The 21373-nt window shown below is 47.6% G+C and overlaps 1 protein-coding gene across 2 annotated transcripts in view; it reads left to right on the top strand.

Annotated features, from left to right (window-relative positions):
* The window catches only part of PLD2 (phospholipase D2), a 115959-nt gene that overhangs the window by 78535 nt on the left and 16051 nt on the right, over positions 1 to 21373 (top strand). For both annotated transcript variants that reach the window (XM_040415268.1, XM_040415267.1), the window contains exons 15-19: positions 44 to 167; positions 6336 to 6454; positions 6708 to 6812; positions 9550 to 9654; positions 10328 to 10416. In XM_040415268.1, coding sequence (XP_040271202.1) covers positions 44 to 167; positions 6336 to 6454; positions 6708 to 6812; positions 9550 to 9654; positions 10328 to 10416 — 542 coding nt within the window. The remainder of the gene's footprint in view (positions 1 to 43; positions 168 to 6335; positions 6455 to 6707; positions 6813 to 9549; positions 9655 to 10327; positions 10417 to 21373) is intronic.

The following is a 21373-nucleotide window of genomic DNA, read 5'->3' as shown; positions in this document are numbered from 1 at the left end:
GTCTCCTGCTCGTTTAAGGTGGACTCCTGCTGTCTCTCACCAGAAAGCAACCTCATCTGCCGAACATCCTACAGAAGAACCATCTATGGAGTGCCAGACCTGGATGGGCAAAGACTACAGTAATCTCATCCTCAGAGACTGGGTACAACTGGACAAACCGTTCGAGGGTAAGAGACCAAAACATTACAAGCACTTCAGTTTTCACCCTGCAGGAGGAGGGGCAGACTCATAGCTCCTTCTATATGTATCACCCTGCAGGAGGAGGGGCAGACTCATAGCTCCTTCTATATGTATCACCCTGCAGGAGGAGGAGCAGACTCATAGCTCCTTCTATATGTATCACCCTGCAGGAGGAGGGGCAGACTCATAGCTCCTTCTATATGTATCACCCTGCAGGAGGAGGAGCAGACTCATAGCTCCTTCTATATGTATCACCCTGCAGGAGGAGGGGCAGACTCATAGCTCCTTCTATATGTATCACCCTGCAGGAGGAGGGGCAGACTCATAGCTCCTTCTATATGTATCACCCTGCAGGAGGAGGGGCAGACTCATAGCTCCTTCTATATGTATCACCCTGCAGGAGGAGGAGCAGACTCATAGCTCCTTCTATATGTATCACCCTGCAGGAGGAGGGGCAGACTCATAGCTCCTTCTATATGTATCACCCTGTAGGAGGAGGGGCAGACTCATAGCTCCTTCTATATGTATCACCCTGCAGGAGGAGGGGCAGACTCATAGCTCCTTCTATATGTATCACCCTGCAGGAGGAGAAGCAGACTCATAGCTCCTTCTATATGTATCACCCTGCAGGAGGAGGGGCAGACTCATAGCTCCTTCTATATGTATCACCCTGCAGGAGGAGGAGCAGACTCATAGCTCCTTCTATATGTATCACCCTGCAGGAGGAGGGGCAGACTCATAGCTCCTTCTATATGTATCACCCTGCAGGAGGAGGAGCAGACTCATAGCTTCTCCTATATGTATCACCCTGCAGGAGGAGGAGCAGACTCATAGCTCCTTCTATATGTATCACCCTGCAGGAGGAGGGGCAGACTCATAGCTCCTTCTATATGTATCACCCTGCAGGAGGAGGAGCAGACTCATAGCTTCTCCTATATGTATCACCCTGCAGGAGGAGGAGCAGACTCATAGCTCCTTCTATATGTATCACCCTGCAGGAGGAGGAGCAGACTCATAGCTCCTTCCATATGTATCACCCTGCAGGAGGAGGAGCAGACTCATAGCTCCTTCTATATGTATCACCCTGCAGGAGGAGGAGCAGACTCATAGCTCCTTCTATATGTATCACCCTGCAGGAGGAGGGGCAGACTCATAGCTCCCTTCTATATGTATCACCCTGCAGGAGGAGGAGCAGACTCATAGCTCCTTCTATATGTATCACCCTGCAGGAGGAGGAGCAGACTCATAGCTCCTTCTATATGTATCACCCTGCAGGAGGAGGGGCAGACTCATAGCTCCTTCTATATGTATCACCCTGCAGGAGGAGGGGCAGACTCATAGCTCCTTCTATATGTATCACCCTGCAGGAGGAGGGGCAGACTCATAGCTCCTTCTATATGTATCACCCTGCAGGAGGAGGGGCAGACTCATAGCTCCTTCTATATGTATCACCCTGCAGGAGGAGGAGCAGACTCATAGCTCCTTCTATATGTATCACCCTGCAGGAGGAGGAGCAGACTCATAGCTCCTTCTATATGTATCACCCTGCAGGAGGAGGAGCAGACTCATAGCTCCTTCTATATGTATCACCCTGCAGGAGGAGGAGCAGACTCATAGCTCCCTTCTATATGTATCACCCTGCAGGAGGATGAGCAGACTCATAGCTCCTTCTATATGTATCACCCTGCAGGAGGAGGGGCAGACTCATAGATCCTTCTATATGTATCACCCTGCAGGAGGAGGAGCAGACTCATAGCTCCTTCTATATGTATCACCCTGCAGGAGGAGGAGCAGACTCCTAGCTCCTTCTATATGTATCACCCTGCAGGAGGAGGAGCAGACTCATAGCTCCTTCTATATGTATCACCCTGCAGGAGGAGGAGCAGACTCATAGCTCCTTCTATATGTATCACCCTGCAGGAGGAGGAGCAGACTCATAGCTCCTTCTATATGTATCACCCTGCAGGAGGAGGAGCAGACTCCTAGCTCCTTCTATATGTATCACCCTGCAGGAGGAGGGGCAGACTCATAGCTCCTTCTGTATGTATCACCCTGCAGGAGGAGGGGCAGACTCATAGCTCCTTCTATATGTATCACCCTGCAGGAGGAGGGGCAGACTCATAGCTCCTTCTATATGTATCACCCTACAGGAGGAGGGGCAGACTCATAGCTCCTTCTATATGTATCACCCTGCAGGAGGAGGAGCAGACTCATAGCTCCTTCTATATGTATCACCCTGCAGGAGGAGGGGCAGACTCATAGCTCCTTCTATATGTATCACCCTGCAGGAGGAGGAGCAGACTCATAGCTCCTTCTATATGTATCACCCTGCAGGAGGAGGGGCAGACTCATAGCTCCTTCTATATGTATCACCCTGCAGGAGGAGGGGCAGACTCATAGCTCCTTCTATATGTATCACCCTGCAGGAGGAGGGGCAGACTCATAGCTCCTTCTATATGTATCACCCTGCAGGAGGAGGGGCAGACTCATAGCTCCTTCTATATGTATCACCCTGCAGGAGGAGGGGCAGACTCATAGCTCCTTCTGTATGTATCACCCTGCAGGAGGAGGGGCAGACTCATAGCTCCTTCTGTATGTATCACCCTGCAGGAGGAGGGGCAGACTCATAGCTCCTTCTATATGTATCACCCTGCAGGAGGAGGGGCAGACTCATAGCTCCTTCTATATGTATCACCCTACAGGAGGAGGGGCAGACTCATAGCTCCTTCTATATGTATCACCCTGCAGGAGGAGGAGCAGACTCATAGCTCCTTCTATATGTATCACCCTGCAGGAGGAGGGGCAGACTCATAGCTCCTTCTATATGTATCACCCTGCAGGAGGAGGAGCAGACTCATAGATCCTTCTATATGTATCACCCTGCAGGAGGAGGGGCAGACTCATAGCTCCTAATATATGTATCACCCTGCAGGAGGAGGAGCAGACTCATAGCTCCTTCTATATGTATCACCCTGCAGGAGGAGGGGCAGACTCATAGCTCCTTCTATATGTATCACCCTGCAGGAGGAGGGGCAGACTCATAGCTCCTTCTATATGTATCACCCTGCAGGAGGAGGGGCAGACTCATAGCTCCTTCTATATGTATCACCCTGCAGGAGGAGGGGCAGACTCATAGCTCCTTCTATATGTATCACCCTGCAGGAGGAGGGGCAGACTCATAGCTCCTTCTATATGTATCACCCTGCAGGAGGAGGGGCAGACTCATAGCTCCTTCTATATGTATCACCCTGCAGGTGGAGGAGCAGACTCATAGCTCCTTCTATATGTATCACCCTGCAGGAGGAGGGGCAGACTCATAGCTCCTTCTATATGTATCACCCTGCAGGAAGAGGGGCAGACTCATAGCTCCTTCTATATGTATCACCCTGCAGGAGGAGGGGCAGACTCATAGCTCCTTCTATATGTATCACCCTGCAGAAGGAGGAGCAGACTCATAGCTCCTTCTATATGTATCACCCTGCAGGAGGAGGAGCAGACTCATAGCTCCTTCTATATGTATCACCCTGTAGAAGGAGGAGCAGACTCATAGCTCCTTCTATATGTATCACCCTGCAGGAGGAGGGGCAGACTCATAGCTCCTTCTATATGTATCACCCTGCAGGAGGAGGGGCAGACTCATAGCTCCACTCTATATGTATCACCCTGCAGGAGGAGGGGCAGACTCATAGCTCCTTCTATATGTATCACCCTGCAGGAGGAGGGGCAGACTCATAGCTCCTTCTATATGTATCACCCTGCAGGAGGAGGAGCAGACTCATAGCTCCTTCTATATGTATCACCCTGCAGGAGGAGGGGCAGACTCATAGCTCCTTCTATATGTATCACCCTGCAGGAGGAGGGGCAGACTCATAGCTCCTTCTATATGTATCACCCTGCAGGAGGAGGAGCAGACTCATAGCTCCTTCTATATGTATCACCCTGCAGGAGGAGGGGCAGACTCATAGCTCCTTCTATATGTATCACCCTGCAGGAGGAGGAGCAGACTCATAGCTCCTTCTATATGTATCACCCTGCAGGAGGAGGGGCAGACTCATAGCTCCTTCTATATGTATCACCCTGCAGGAGGAGGGGCAGACTCATAGCTCCTTCTATATGTATCACCCTGCAGGAGGAGGGGCAGACTCATAGCTCCTTCTATATGTATCACCCTGCAGGAGGAGGAGCAGACTCATAGCTCCTTCTATATGTATCACCCTGCAGGAGGAGGGGCAGACTCATAGCTCCTTCTATATGTATCACCCTGCAGGAGGAGGAGCAGACTCATAGCTCCTTCTATATGTATCACCCTGCAGGAGGAGGGGCATACTCATAGCTCCTTCTATATGTATCACCCTGCAGGAGGAGGAGCAGACTCATAGCTCCTTCTATATGTATCACCCTGCAGGAGGAGGGGCAGACTCATAGCTACTTCTATATGTATCACCCTGCAGGAGGAGGAGCAGACTCATAGCTCCTTCTATATGTAACACCCTGCCGGAGGAGGGGCAGACTCATAGCTCCTTCTATATGTATCACCCTGCAGGAGGAAGAGCAGACTCATAGCTCCTTCTATATGTATCACCCTGCAGGAGGAGGAGCAGACTCATAGCTACTTCTATATGTATCACCCTGCAGGAGGAGGAGCAGACTCATAGCTCCTTCTATATGTATCACCCTGCAGGAGGAGGGGCAGACTCATAGCTCCTTCTATATGTATCACCCTGCAGGAGGAGGGGCAGACTCATAGCTCCTTCTATATGTATCGCCCTGCAGGAGGAGGAGCAGACTCATAGCTCCTTCTATATGTATCACCCTGCAGGAGGAGGAGCAGACTCATAGCTACTTCTATATGTATCACCCTGCAGGAGGAGGAGCAGACTCATAGCTCCTTCTATATGTATCACCCTGCAGGAGGAAGAGCAGACTCATAGCTCCTTCTATATGTATCACCCTGCAGGAGGAGGGGCAGACTCATAGCTCCTTCTATATGTATCACCCTGCAGGAGGAGGAGCAGACTCATAGCTCCTTCTATATGTATCACCCTGCAGGAGGAGGGGCAGACTCATAGCTCCTTCTATATGTATCACCCTGCAGGAGGAGGAGCAGACTCATAGCTCCTTCTATATGTATCACCCTGCAGGAGGAGGGGCAGACTCATAGCTCCTTCTATATGTATCACCCTGCAGGAGGAGGAGCAGACTCATAGCTCCTTCTATATGTATCACCCTGCAGGAGGAGGGGCAGACTCATAGCTCCTTCTATATGTATCACCCTGCAGGAGGAGGGGCAGACTCATAGCTCCTTCTATATGTATCACCCTGCAGGAGGAGGGGCAGACTCATAGCTCCTTCTATATGTATCACCCTGCAGGAGGAGGAGCAGACTCATAGCTCCTTCTATATGTATCGCCCTGCAGGAGGAGGAGCAGACTCATAGCTCCTTCTATATATATCACCCTGCAGGAGGAGGGGCAGACTCATAGCTCCTTCTATATGTATCACCCTGCAGGAGGAGGAGCAGACTCATAGCTCCTTCTATATATATCACCCTGCAGGAGGAGGGGCAGACTCATAGCTCCTTCTATATGTATCACCCTGCAGGAGGAGGAGCAGACTCATAGCTCCCTTCTATATGTATCACCCTGCAGGAGGAGGAGCAGACTCATAGCTCCTTCTATATGTATCACCCTGCAGGAGGAGGGGCAGACTCATAGCTCCTTCTATATGTATCACCCTGCAGGAGGAGGGGCAGACTCATAGCTCCTTCTATATGTATCACCCTGCAGGAGGAGGAGCAGACTCATAGCTCCTTCTATATGTATCACCCTGCAGGAGGAGGGGCAGACTCATAGCTCCTTCTATATGTATCACCCTGCAGGAGGAGGGGCAGACTCATAGCTCCTTCTATATGTATCACCCTGCAGGAGGAGGGGCAGACTCATAGCTCCTTCTATATGTATCACCCTGCAGGAGGAGGGGCAGACTCATAGCTCCTTCTATATGTATCACCCTGCAGGAGGAGGGGCAGACTCATAGCTCCTTCTATATGTATCACCCTGCAGGAGGAGGGGCAGACTCATAGCTCCTTCTATATGTATCACCCTGCAGGAGGAGGGGCAGACTCATAGTTTACGATCGTCTGTGTTTAATTGCAGATTTTATTGATCGCATGAAAAATCCCAGAATGCCGTGGCGGGACGTGGGTGCTGTGATTCATGGTAAAGCAGCTAGAGATGCCTCCAGACACTTCATCCAGAGGTGGAACTTTAACAAGGTGACAATGAGATATATATATATTTTACACACTTTTATGACACTTCTATATTGTGCAGCGCTTTACAGACATTAGCATCCAACTGTTCCCAATAAGGGCGCACGTAAACATGGGGAGAACATACAAACTCCATGCAGATGTTGTCCAGCGCTGCAATGCACCAGTGCTAACCACTGTGTGTGTATATGTATATATAATATTCCTCTAACACTTGCTGTTCATGTTGCTCATTAACCCTTTCTCTGTATCGTAGACAAGAAAATATAATGGGCCGGAGTATCCATATTTGCTTCCCAAGTCTCTTTCGGCAGAGCGGTATAATTACACAGTACCAGGATGTTGCAGTGCCAGTGTACAGGTGCGGTACTGAGTGTGAGTGTGAGAGTGTGCTCTGTGTGCAGTGATAGGAGTACTGCATGGATCCAGGAATCGCATTGAGCTGGAGCAACATGTCTAATAGGGCCCTGCACATGGGCTGACTTAGCAGGCCATTATAGGAATTAACCGTTCATTCCTGATAATTGCCTAAGGTGAGAGCTGGATTTGCATGCAGCAATCATCTCCTCTTTTTTCTAACAAGTGATTGCTACTGTGTTGGCTCATCCCCTTAGAGAATCTTTGGTTCTGGGCAGTAGATTGCTGTTTACACAGGACTATCTGCTGCCCAGAAATGAGGATTTTCGATGATCAGTAATGTATATGCATGCTCTATATATCTACTGTATACTGTCAGCTCTCATTATAATGTCTGTAGGACTCCTGGCAGAGCAGGCGCATCTCCCTGTTTCTGGATTCTTTCCCCTGAAAGAGCAGGAATAGTGAGAGGTGTTATCTGGTCTGGGCTCTGTATGTATGGCACGCCCCGCTCTGGGCTCTGTACGTATGGCACGCCCCGCTCTGGGCTCTGTACTACAGGGCATGCCCCGCTCTGGGCTCTGTACGTATGGCACGCCCCGCTCTGGGCTCTGTACGTATGGCATGCCCCGCTCTGGGCTCTGTACGTATGGCACGCCCCGCTCTGGGCTCTGTACGTATGGCATGCCCCGCTCTGGGCTCTGTATGTATGGCATGCCCCGCTCTGGGCTCTGTACGTATGGCACGCCCCGCTCTGGGCTCTGTACTACAGGGCATGCCCCGCTCTGGGCTCTGTACGTATGGCATGCCCCGCTCTGGGCTCTGTACGTATGGCACGCCCCGCTCTGGGCTCTGTACGTATGGCATGCCCCGCTCTGGGCTCTGTATGTATGGCATGCCCCGCTCTGGGCTCTGTATTTATGGCACGCCCCGCTCTGGGCTCTGTACGTATGGCATGCCCCGCTCTGGGCTCTGTATGTATGGCATGCCCCGCTCTGGGCTCTGTACGTATGGCATGCCCGCTCTGGGCTCTGTATGTATGGCATGCCCCGCTCTGGGCTCTGTACGTATGGCATGCCCCGCTCTGGGCTCTGTACGTATGGCATGCCCCGCTCTGGGCTCTGTACGTATGGCATGCCCCGCTCTGGGCTCTGTACGTATGGCATGCCCCGCTCTGGGCTCTGTACGTATGGCATGCCCCGCTCTGGGCTCTGTACGTATGGCATGCCCCGCTCTGGGCTCTGTACGTATGGCATGCCCCGCTCTGGGCTCTGTACGTATGGCATGCCCCGCTCTGGGCTCTGTACGTATGGCATGCCCCGCTCTGGGCTCTGTACTTATGGCATGCCCCGCTCTGGGCTCTGTACGTATGGCATGCCCCGCTCTGGGCTCTGTACGTATGGCATGCCTCGCTCTGGGCTCTGTACGTATGGCATGCCCCGCTATGGGCTCTGTACTACAGGGCATGGTGGTCAGTCTTCTGTTTTTATTCAGGGTTTCTGCTCTGAGGTCTGTGTATAATTTAGGGGTTCTACTTTTGGGTCTTTTGTATATTGAGGGCATTTCCTATATAAAAAAAAATCATGGAAAAAAAGATACAAAACATCCTGCACGATATGACAGTAAATACGCGGATGTACATGGCTACGTTTACAGAAAATAATGCGCTATAGCAATAGATGCAAACACAACATGTGGACTAAGCCCCCACTCTGATAAAATCTGAGACTCAGCCAATATATTTTGATCAAAACACATCTGTGCCCACCTACCCAGCACCAAGGTGGTCTCAGGGCAGGCAGAACCTACGCTATACCTATACATTCAGGAGAGCAGACCCTGCAGGTATAGTGTGGTGCTCCTAGTTACCGATGAGAGTAGGAGAACGCACCGCTATATGTACCGCCAAATCAAGGTCGCCTGTTAGACTTTATACATGTAGCCATGCACATCCGCATATTTACTATCATATCGTGCAGGATGTTTTTTATCTTTTTTCCATGATTTTTCTTAGTTGCCTTGAAGGAGTGGCACCCTCATGTGTGAATACGCTCCTATCTTGGGAGTAGCATTCATGTGCACTTTTTCCCCACCTATCTAACAGGCGACCTTGATTCGGCGGCACATATAGCGGCGCGTGCTCCTCCTCTCATCAGTAACTAGGAGCAGCACACTATACGTGCAGGGTCTGCTCTCCTGAATGTATAGGTATGCCTGCCCTGAGACCACCTTGGCGCTGGTAGGTTGGCACAGATGTGTTTTGATCAAAATATATTGGCTAAGAGTCTCAGATTTTTTCCTTAGAGTGAGGGCTTAGTCCACATGTTGTGTTTGCATCTATTGCTATAGCGCATTATTTCCTACTGTATATAAATGGATGCGGCATCAGTCCCAGATGTTACTCGGTGATTCGCCTCTTTATACGACCATTTCAAAATCTCTCTGATATTCCTTCTCATATAGGCCCTGGATGTTTTGTAGATGTTCTCGCCATACAGCTCCCCTTCATTGCCCGGAGTACCACTCGGTGCCCACATAGTGCCATACTGCAACTATACAGAGACCAGCAATTCTCTCGCACTGCGGCGGGGCCCCTAAGGCAGCGCCCGGAATCCCCGACCTGGGGATGTAATGCGTGCTGTGTGGGTGCAGGAATAGCAGAGAGCTGGAGATGTAGTGTGTGGTGTGATTGAAGGCAACCATGGTGTGTCTTCTCACCGGGTGGCTTCCTTTCTCTGCAGGTGCTGCGGTCAGTCGATCGCTGGTCAGCCGGATGTAATGAATGCTCCATCCTCAATGCTTACCTGGACTGTATATCCCACGCTGAGCACTATGTGTACATAGAGGTGAGGTCTCGGGCAGCCTGTGTGACATGTATGATCGGTGCCGTGTTCAATTCACATTGGAGCCAACATTGTGTATGTAGTACGTCCGTCCGTCCCCCATGTCTCAGACATGAGGCCTTGTGATCTACAGGCTATCTTCTCTGTGAGGCCCATGACCCCACCAGTTACCACCTCGTATTCCTGGCACCAGTACAGGTGACTCATGCTCACACTGGGAAGAAAATTATAATGGGTCCCACCTTCCTCTACAAACCAACGCTGTTCTTATAAGCTGATGCTTCTACAGGGACATAACCACACAAGACGAGGTCCTATAAATGACACACTTCAGGGCCCGGAGCCTCACATAACACCACTAGACAGCGAAAAGTCATGTTTTTATGTTTTTTTATTTTCTTCCTTGCCTGAGAAATGTCCTGCTTTTCCTATGGACCCCTAAAGATTTCTGCTCACGCCGTTGGGCCAGAGCAGTGTCCAACCTAACATTGTCCCTCCGCACCCTCTGATACTAATCTGCTGCATGAACACATGTGGTCCAAAACATAAAAAAATCACCAAAAATGACAAAAGTGATGTGAGGTGATGAGGCCAGTTCTCAACAGTGGTTGGTGGATGTGGCCTGACGTGTGTGCAGGGGATGCATCGCTCTCCCATCTTCTCTTTCTCTTCATAGAACCAGTTTTTCATCAGTTCTACAGATGGAAGAATAATCCAGAACATGATAGCGGACGCCATCGTACAGAGGATATGCCACGCTCACAAGTAAGACGTCGCCAGACAGTGTGTCCTTACATCTGGGAACCTGGGGCTCTCCATGGCATGCTAGAAGATGTGGTCTGGTGACACTTGGGGTACAGGATGATGACACTGACACTTGGGGTTCAGGATGATGACACTTGGGGTACAGGATAATGACACGCTGACACTTGGGGTACGGGATAATGACACGCTGACACTTGGGGTACAGGATAATGACACGCTGACACTTGGGGTACAGGATAATGACACGCTGACACTTGGGGTACGGCATAATGACACGCTGACACTTGGGGTACGGGATAATGACACGCTGACACTTGGGGTACGGGATAATGACACGCTGACACTTGGGGTATGGGATAATGACACATACACTCGGGGTACGGGATAAAGACACGCTGACACTTGGGGTACGGGATAAAGACCCGCTGACACTTGGGGTATAGGATAATGACACGCTGACACTCGGGGTACGGGATAAAGACACGCTGACACTTGGGGTACGGGATAATGACACGCTGACACTTGGGGTACGGGATAATGACACGCTGACACTCGGGGCATGGGATAAAGACACGCTGACACTTGGGGTATGGGATAATGACACGCTGACACTTGGGGTACAGGATAATGACACTGACACTCGGGGTACGGGATAAAGACACGCTGACACTTGGGGTATGGGATAATGACACGCTGACACTTGGGGTATGGGATAATGACACGCTGACACTCGGGGTACGGGATAATGACACGCTGACACTTGGGGTACGGGATAATGACACGCTGACACTCTGGGTACGGGATAATGACACGCTGACACTCGGGGTACGGGATAATGACACGCTGACACTCTGGGTACGGGATAATGACACGCTGACACTTGGGGTATGGGATAATGACACGCTGACACTTGGGGTATGGGATAATGACACGCTGACACTTGGGGTATGGGATAATGACACGCTGACACTTGGGGTATGGGATAATGACACGCTGACACTTGGGGTATGGGATAATGACACGCTGACACTTGGGGTACAGGATAATGACACGCTGACACTTGGGGTACAGGATAATGACACGCTGACACTTGGGGTACGGCATAATGACACGCTGACACTTGGGGTACGGGATAATGACACGCTGACACTTGGGGTACGGGATAATGACACGCTGACACTTGGGGTACGGGATAATGACACGCTGACACTTGGGGTACGGGATAATGACACGCTGACACTCGGGGTACGGGATAAAGACACGCTGACACTTGGGGTACAGGATAATGACATGCTGACACTTGGGGTACGGGATAATGACACGCTGACACTTGGGGTATGGGATAATGACACATACACTCGGGGTACGGGATAAAGACACGCTGACACTTGGGGTACGGGATAAAGACCCGCTGACACTTGGGGTATAGGATAATGACACGCTGACACTCGGGGTACGGGATAAAGACACGCTGACACTTGGGGTACGGGATAATGACACGCTGACACTTGGGGTACGGGATAATGACACGCTGACACTCGGGGCACGGGATAAAGACACGCTGACACTTGGGGTATGGGATAATGACACGCTGACACTTGGGGTACAGGATAATGACACTGACACTCGGGGTACGGGATAAAGACACGCTGACACTTGGGGTATGGGATAATGACACGCTGACACTTGGGGTATGGGATAATGACACGCTGACACTCGGGGTACGGGATAATGACACGCTGACACTTGGGGTACGGGATAATGACACGCTGACACTCTGGGTACGGGATAATGACACGCTGACACTCGGGGTACGGGATAATGACACGCTGACACTCTGGGTACGGGATAATGACACGCTGACACTTGGGGTATGGGATAATGACACGCTGACACTTGGGGTATGGGATAATGACACGCTGACACTTGGGGTATGGGATAATGACACGCTGACACTTGGGGTATGGGATAATGACACGCTGACACTCGGGGTATGGGATAATGACACGCTGACACTTGGGGTATGGGATAATGACACGCTGACACTTGGGGTATGGGATAATGACACGCTGACACTTGGGGTATGGGATAATGACACGCTGACACTTGGGGTATGGGATAATGACACGCTGACACTTGGGGTACGGGATAAAGACACGCTGACACTTTGGGTACGGGATAAAGACACGCTGACACTTTGGGTATGGGATAAAGACACGCTGACACTTGGGGTACTGGATAATGACACGCTGACACTCGGGGTACGGGATAATGACACGCTGACACATAAAGTGATTGGGTCTTAGTTTAGCTACGTGTTTCACCAACGCTCCATCAGCTTCTTCTGGCTGACCCAGAGGAATGGCACACACCAGAATTTACCCAAAAAACTAAACAGGCATTAGATTGACAAGTTCAGTCCACAAATACGTTTTAGTAGCATAAATAATTAAAAACTGAATAAAACATTGTGCAAATATATTATATAAATACAAATAAATAATATATAAATTATATATATTAGGGTTTCATTTTGTAATGGAAAAAAAAATGATGTTCAATTTTTGCAGACTTTGCTGACGCCCCGAGTCTCAGTGATGTAAGAGATATATATGCCAAATTTCAAGAAGATTGGATAATATTTAGAGGTTGCACACTTTAGGCAAAAAATATGATTTTTCAATGTTAATTACTTTTATTGGGAAAACTAGAAATCACAAACTTAAAATATTATTAAAACTTGACACTAAGATTAATAGGTAGTATGATGGGCAAAACATGTGTTATATTAATCAACTTTGAACGATGAAATCCCTTCTTTTGTTCGCTTGGTGACGACTTTTCTGTGATGCTCGACGACCCTCAACAAGAATTGTTTTTGTTCGTCCCTGACCGATTCGTTAAACTTTTCAGAGCAATTCCTCTTTCTGCGGTATCACTGACCACCTTAAGAGCGGTCACATGGCTTCTTAGATAATCACTGCAGTATTCTGTCGCCTCGTGGATCCCAAATAATTCAAAGGACGTCTTTGTTTTATTAGTAATGAAATGGCTCAGGTCTTTTCCTTCAAAAACTAGGTTTTTACCCTCTAATCGTTTCATTTCCTCTTTCTTTGCAGGTTTGGTTTCAGAATTTTTAGTCCTATTTTCCTTAACAGCCTGAGTAATGCGTTTGTCCAAAAAAAGCCAATCCTACGTTTGTTTCTAACAGATACAGGTGTCTCTTAGCAACTGTGAGAGCACTTTTTTTTTATGTCTGCATCTGGGTAAGTGCTCAGAAGCTGTAGCATATCCAAATAATTCTTTGGAGCCCATCGACTTACAATTGCCTCGTGCAAAAAGCGAACCTATATGAGGCTGACAAAATGTACAACCCGCTTCATTCCTTTCAATTCTCGTTAAGGAATATTTAACTGTTTAGTGAAGAGGACAATTTTAAGTGCCTATATTGCCTTTGCCGTCCAGCCCCTGGGATCCTGAAACTGAAGTCGTTTTTAGACCAACCTCCTAGGTACAGAAGTGAGAGTAGTAATAACAGTGATCAATGTGCGCAACCCCGAAATATTACCCAATCTAATAGAAATTTGCCATACGTATCTTTTACATCCCTGAGACTCAGGACGTCAGCAAAGTCGTGTGAAAATCACATCTTCTATGGTTTTTTAATCTGGTTCTCATACACAGAGTTGTTCGTCCTACATATTGCAGGGACGCGCCAAAAGATAGATAACAAAGGATGAGCCGCAGTCCAAGTGTGTTTTTATTTTAACATTTTCCCCTGTGATCGATGAAATAAAATCTGATTGACCGGGGGAGATGTTCCTGCAGCATAAACATTTTATGTGTTTGCATCGGTAATTTCCCATGGTATCCTGAGTATTTGTAGGCATGCTTAGTTTTTTTTTTATTCACCATACTAGGTGCCAAGATATTTTTTATGGTTATGTTTCCTCTGTATGTGAGTTTTTTGTTTTTTTTTGTAATATATTTTTTCAGAATGGGGTCATTCAGTAAAATCTCCCAGTTTTTTGTGAAGATATTTTTTATTTCATTATGGGCAGTTTTATAAGTGGTGATAAAATTATATTTGAATTGATCTCTATTTTTATTGATAATTTTTTTTATTCCCGGTTAGACAGTCATTTTGAGTCAGGAGACAAGTTTTTTATATGCGGAGGATACTATTTCTGATGGGTATTTTTTCTCTAGATTTTGGCTTGTTTGGTGAAATCTTCAGTTGAGGTACAATTTTTCCTTATCCGGCGGTATTGTCCCTATGGGATATTCTTCAGCCATTTGTGGTGATGGCTGCTTTAAACAAGTTGACACAAATAGTTATTTATATTTTCAAAGTGTGTTTTGGATCCAATTGTGTTTTTATCGGACCGAAATAGTGTGAAGTCTAAGAAAATAATTTCATCTCTAGAAAAATTTGGGCAAAAATGAATGCCCCAGGAGGAGTTGTTCAGTTCTTCTACAAAGTCAAGGGCATCCTTTTGTGCGCCTTTCCAAATGACGAACAAATCTATGTATTTTTTATAGAGCACGATGAGTGGAGAAAGTCGGGGAATGTGCAATGTGGTGTTGTTCAAACCGGCCCATAAAGAGATTGGCATAACTTGGTGCCACTCGTGTGCCCATCACACAGCCCTTTATCTGTTGGTTTGTCATTGAATGAAAACAAAGTCAAGGGCATCCTTTTGTGCGCCTTTCCAAATGATGAACAAATCATCTATGTATTTTTTATAGTACAGTCGTGGCCAAAAGTTTTGAGAATGACACAAATATTAGTTTTTACAAAGTTTGCTGCTAAACTGCTTTTAGATCTTTGTTTCAGTTGTTTCTGTGATGTAGTGAAATATAAAGGCTTTTAACGACAATTACATGACATTTATGCAAAGAGTCAGTATTTGCAGTGTTGGCCCTTCTTTTTCAGGACCTCTGCAATCCGACTGGGCATGCTCTCAATCAACTTCTGGGCCAATTCCTGACTGATAGCAACCCATTCTTTCATAATCACTTCTTGGAGTTTGTCAGAATTAGTAGGTTTTTGTTTGTCCACCCGCCTCTTGAGGATTGACCACAAGTTCTCAATGGGATTAAGATCTGGGGAGTTTCCAGGCCATGGACCCAAAATGTCAACGTTTTGGTCCCCTAGCCACTTAGTTATCACTTTTGCCTTATGGCACGGTGCTCCATCGTGCTGGAAAATGCATTGTTCTTCACCAAACTGTTGTTAGATTGTTGGAAGAAGTTGCTGTTGGAGGGTGTTTTGGTACCATTCTTTATTCATGGCTGTGTTTTTGGGCAAAATTGTGAGTGAGCCCACTCCCTTGGATGAGAAGCAACCCCACACATGAATGGTCTCAGGATGCTTTACTGTTGGCATGACACAGGACTGATGGTAGCGCTCACCTTTTCTTCTCCGGACAAGCCTTTTTCCAGATGCCCCAAACAATCGGAAAGAGGCTTCATCGGAGAATATGACTTTGCCCCAGTCCTCAGCAGTTCATTCACCATACTTTCTGCAGAAGATCAATCTGTCCCTGATGTCTTTTTTGGAGAGAAGTGGCTTCTTTGCTGCCCTTCTTGACACCAGGCCATCTTCCAAAAGTCTTCGCCTCACTGTGCGGATGCGCTCATACCTGCCTGCTGCCATTCCTGAGCAAGCTCTGCACTGGTGGCAGTCCGATCCCGCAGCTGAATCCTCTTTAGGAGACGATCCTGGCGCTTGCTGGACTTTCTTGGACACCCTGAAGCCTTCTTAACAAGAATGTTTACTCTTTCCTTGAAGTTCTTGATTATCCTATAAATTGTTGATTGAGGTGCAATCTTAGTAGCCACAATATCCTTGCCTGTGAAGCCATTTTTATGCAACGCAATGATGGCTGCACGCGTTTCTTTGCAGGTCACCATGGTTAACAATGGAAGAACAATGATTTCAAGCATCACCCTCCTTTTAACATGTCAAGTCTGCCATTTTAACCCAATCAGCCTGACATAATGATCTCCAGCCTTGTGCTCGTCAACATTCTCACCTGAGTTAACAAGACGATTACTGAAATGATCTCAGCAGGTCCTTTAATGACAGCAATGAAATGCAGTGGAAAGTTTTTTTTGGGATTAAGTAAATTTTCATGGCAAAGAAGGACTATACAATTCATCTGATCACTCTTCATAACATTCTGGAGTATATGCAAATTGCTATTATAAAAACTTAAGCAGCAACTTTTCTAATTTCCAATATTTATGTAATTCTCTAAGTTTTTGGCCACGACTGTACACGATGAGTGGAGAAAAAGTCGGGGACTGTGCAATGTGGTGTTGTTCAAACCGGCCCATAAAGAGATTGGCATAACTTGGTGCCACTCGTGTGGTCCTATAAAAACACAATTGGATCCAAAACACACTTTAAACAAGTTGACACAAATAGTTATTTATATTTTCAAAGCAGCCATCACCACAAATGGCTGAAGAATATCCCATACGGACAATACCGCCGGATAAGGAAAAATTGCACCTCAACTGAAGATTTCACCAAACAAGCCAAAATCTTACAAAAAAAAAGATTTAAAGAGAAAAAATACCCATCAAAAATTTTATCCCCAGTATATAAAAAAACTTGTCTCCTGACTCAAAATGACTAACAGGGAATAAAAAAATTATCAATAAAAATAGAGATCAATTCAAATATAATTTTATCACCACTTATAAAACTGCCCATAATGAAATAAAAAATATCTTCACAAAAAACTGGGACATTTTACTGAATTCTGAAAAATATATATTACCAAAAAAACCAAACCTCACATACAGAGGAAACATAACCTTAAAAAATATCTTGGCACCTAGTATGGTGAATAAAAAACTAAGCAGGCCCACAAATACTCAGGATACCATGGGAAATTACCGATGCAAACACATAAAATGTTTATGCTGCAGGAACATCTCCCCCGGTCAATCAGATTTTATTTCATCTATCACAGGGGAAAATGTGAAAATAAAGACACACTTGGACTGCGGCTCATCCTTTATCTATCTTTCTCGCCCATATTCATGGGGGACACAGGAACCGTTGGTATAGCTATGTCCTCTAGGAGGCGTTGACACTAGATAAAGCTGTTAGCTCCTCCCCCGGCAGCTATACCCCCTCCAGCCTGGAGAGAGCGCTTCAGTTTTTTCTAGTGTCAATAGGAGGCAAGACCTTCCTGAAGATCTCCAGAAGATTTTTTTATTTTAGTTTATTTTTTTCCTTCTTTTTCAGATGGGAAAACAGTGGTCGCCTCGCCTCCCTGTTCTCCCAGGGTCGAGTTGCGCCAGTGCTGGTCACCCGCACTGCTGCCTCCCCCACAGAAGACATGGTGGACCAGGGCAGCCTCGCTCCCCTGCATCCCGCCAGCCTAGGGGTCACCCATCCAAGCCCCCTTTTTCCAGCGTACTGCCACTACGGTGCCAGTAGCTGAAGGGGTGACCCTGCTGGACCAGAGGAGGGGTGAAGATGGCGGCAGGATGAGGTGAGTACACGGGAATAGGTAAGTATCAACCCTCTTCCCCCTCCCTCCCTCGTTCATTATCACTCAGGGGCCCGCTCCAAGCACACCTACGATTAAGGCATGCCACCTACCTCCTGGTATCTCTAGCCAGTTTGACCCTTCCAGGGGCAGTCTCTGTTGTGGCGGCTTTCTAGTTCCCCCCTTACTAGGCAGGGCAGGGGCCAATTGGTTGATCAGATCATCGGGCGTTAATGGCAATGCCTGTGCCATTATACAGAAAGATGTTGTCCGACATAGTCACTGGTCGGCAACCATCTCTGATATTACCCACCTCCCCTGCGATGTGCCTAAGCTCAGCGACTCCAGCGGAGGCCTAGAGCAACTGAGACGGGCGGCTGCAGGGGTTGCTTAGTGGAGGGAGTTGCCTGCGGCGCAATGCCATGGAGTGAGTGACTTTTGCCTGGTGGCTGTGGCTGCCGGCGGAGCTTGTGGGGACCGAGCGCACCGCTGGTAACGAGACGCTCGGTCACACATAGAGAGGCCCCCCCGCTTCTAATAGTTCCCAATCCGCCCTCCGGGGCCGTTTGGTGGATGATTTTTCACCTGTGCAATCCAGTGACTGACCGCTGCAGGATCCCAATCCGTCCTTCGGGGCCAATTTGTTGATGATTCTCCACCTGCGCAATCCAGTGAAGAACAACTGCAGGATCCCAATCCGTCCTCCGGGGCCATTTAGTTGATGATTCTCCACCTGCGCTATCCAGTGACGGTCCACTGCGGGATCCCAATCCGTCCTCCGGGGCCGTTTTGGTTGATGATTCTCCACCTGCGCAGTCCAGTGACGGTCCACTGCAGGATCCCAATCTGCCCTCCGGGGCCGTTTTGGTTGATTCTCCACCTGCGCAATCCAGTGACGGTCCACTGCGGGATCCCAATCCGCCCTCCGGGGCCGTTTTGGTTAATGTTTCTCCACCTGCGCAATCCAGTGACGGACCACTGCAGGATCCCACTCCGTCCTCCGGGGCTGTTTTTGGTTGATGATTCTCCACCTGCGCAGTCCAGTGACGGACCACTGCAGGATCCCAATCCGTCCTCCGGGGCCATTTTGGTTGATGATTCTCCACCTGCGCAGTCCAGTGACGGACCACTGCAGGATCCCAATCTGCCCTCCGGGGCCGTTTTTGGTTGATTATTCTCCACCTGCGCAGTCCAGTGACGGACCACTGCAGGATCCCACTCCGTCCTCCGGGGCTGTTTTCTTTGATAATTCTCCACCTGCTCAATATTAGTGATGAGCGGGAGGTGCCATATTCGATTTCGCGATATTTCGCGAATATTCGAATGAATATTCGTATTATTTTTGTCGAAATCGAATATTCAAAATTATTTTATTTTTCGCGAATAATATGCGATTAAATTAATCGTACGATTTTTTTTAATCGTACGATTATAATATTTTTATTTTATTTCTGTATAAGGCAACGTTCCTATGACTATGGCTAGGCTAATATGTGCTTTTTACGAAATTTCTTAATATTGCTCTAACTTCGTCTTTTAGAATATTCGTAATATTGCTCTAACTCCGTCTTTTAGAATATTACGAATATTCTAAAAGACGAAGTTAGAGCAATATTAAGAAATTTCGTAAAATACACATATTAGCCTAGCCATAGTCATAGGAACTTTGCCTTATACAGGAAAAAAATAAAATAAAATAATCGTACGATTAATTTAATCATACGATTTTATTTTTATTTTTTTCCTGTATAAGGCAACGTTCCTATGACTATTGCTAGGCTAATATATGTATTTTACGAAATTTCTTAATATTGCTCTAACTTCGTCTTTTAGAATATTCGTATTATTGCTCTAACTCCGTCTTTTAGAATATTACGAATATTCTAAAAGACGAAGTTAGAGCAATATTAAGAAATTTCATAAAATACACATATTAGCCTAGCCATAGTCATAGGAACTTTGCTTTATACAGGAAAAAAATAAAATAAAAAATCGTACGATTAATTTAATCCTAAGATTATTAGCCTAGCCATAGTCATAGGAACGTTGCCTTATACAGGAAAAAAAAAATCGTACGATTAAATTAATTCGATTTCGCGAATATTTGGAACTATATTCTAAATATTCGCAAAATCTCGAAATTGCGATATTCGAGAAAAAAATTCGAAATTCGAATATTCGCGCTCAACACTACTCAATATAGCGGAGAACCTCTGGAATTCCGAATCCACCCTCCGGGGTCATTTGGTTGATAATTCTCCACCTTCGTACATCACGTGGAGGACAGCTGAAGCATTCCAAACCCACCCTCTGGGTCGTTTGGTTGCTAATTCTCCACCTGCGCAATTCAGGAAGGATCTCCGCAGGATTCCCAATCCGTTTTCCAGGGCCATTTGGTTGATGATTCTCCACCTGCGCCATACAGTGGAGAACCTCTGGATTCCCAATCCACCCTCCTGGGTCGTTTGGTTGATGATTCGCCACCTTCGCAATTCCAGTGGGAGGCAACTGGAACTTCCCAATCCACCCTCTGGGGTCGTTTGGTTGATAGTTCTCTGCTGGCGCAATTTTATACAGAACCCCTGTACCCAATCCACCCTCCCGGGTCGTTGGTTGATGATTCTCAGCCGGCGCGATTTTATACAGGACCTCTGTTCCCATTCCACCCCCTGGGTGGTTTGGTTGCTAAGCCCCCTCCTACGCAGTCCGCATCTGCCAGGGGTGAGATTCTGAGGGGCAGACCTGCGCGCTAGCAGACCACATCAGGTCATCTTATCCTCAAACATCTCCGCACCCCCTCCCTTCCTCCCCGGGTCACGCTCAGGCGCACCCTCTCACAGAGAATCACTGGTTCAGTCCCTGAAATGAATCCGAAGCAATCTCCTAAGATTGCCTTGCGTCTACGGTGACCAGCAGCACTTGTCGTAGGCATTACCCCCTTCCTTAGGCGGAGTAATTACACTACTTTGGGTTACAATACTGACCTTATACAATGTCCCCTGTCATAGGTGGACTAAGTACAATGACACTGATTTCAGTGCCGGACGTATACATTCCCCCTTCTGTAGGTGACGGAATTGCATCTCCACTGGGTTTAGTACCTGCCGTATTCAATAGCTCCTTCCACAGGTGCCAGGATGACATTATCACTGGTTACAAGGTGTGCTGTATGCATTACCCCCTTACTTAGATGCTAATTGCACTCCCACAGGGTACAGGACTCGCCATATGCACTAGTTCTCGCCGTGAGCATTAACCCTCCTTTATAGGTGGGGTCTTTTACCTACCACTGGCTTAAGTACTCCGTACGCATTCCACCTTCCATAGGTGGGGTAATTGCACCACCATTGGATACGGTCCGACTGTCGCACTATCCTCCCATAGCCGGAGTGTTACACATCACTGTGCTTCCTGCCTGCCTGCCTTACTCCCTTTCGCAAGTGATC

Source organism: Bufo bufo, chromosome 1 (genome assembly GCF_905171765.1).
Source record: "Bufo bufo chromosome 1, aBufBuf1.1, whole genome shotgun sequence".
NCBI lineage: Eukaryota > Metazoa > Chordata > Amphibia > Anura > Bufonidae > Bufo > Bufo bufo.
This window is presented reverse-complemented; position numbering and strand designations above follow the sequence as displayed.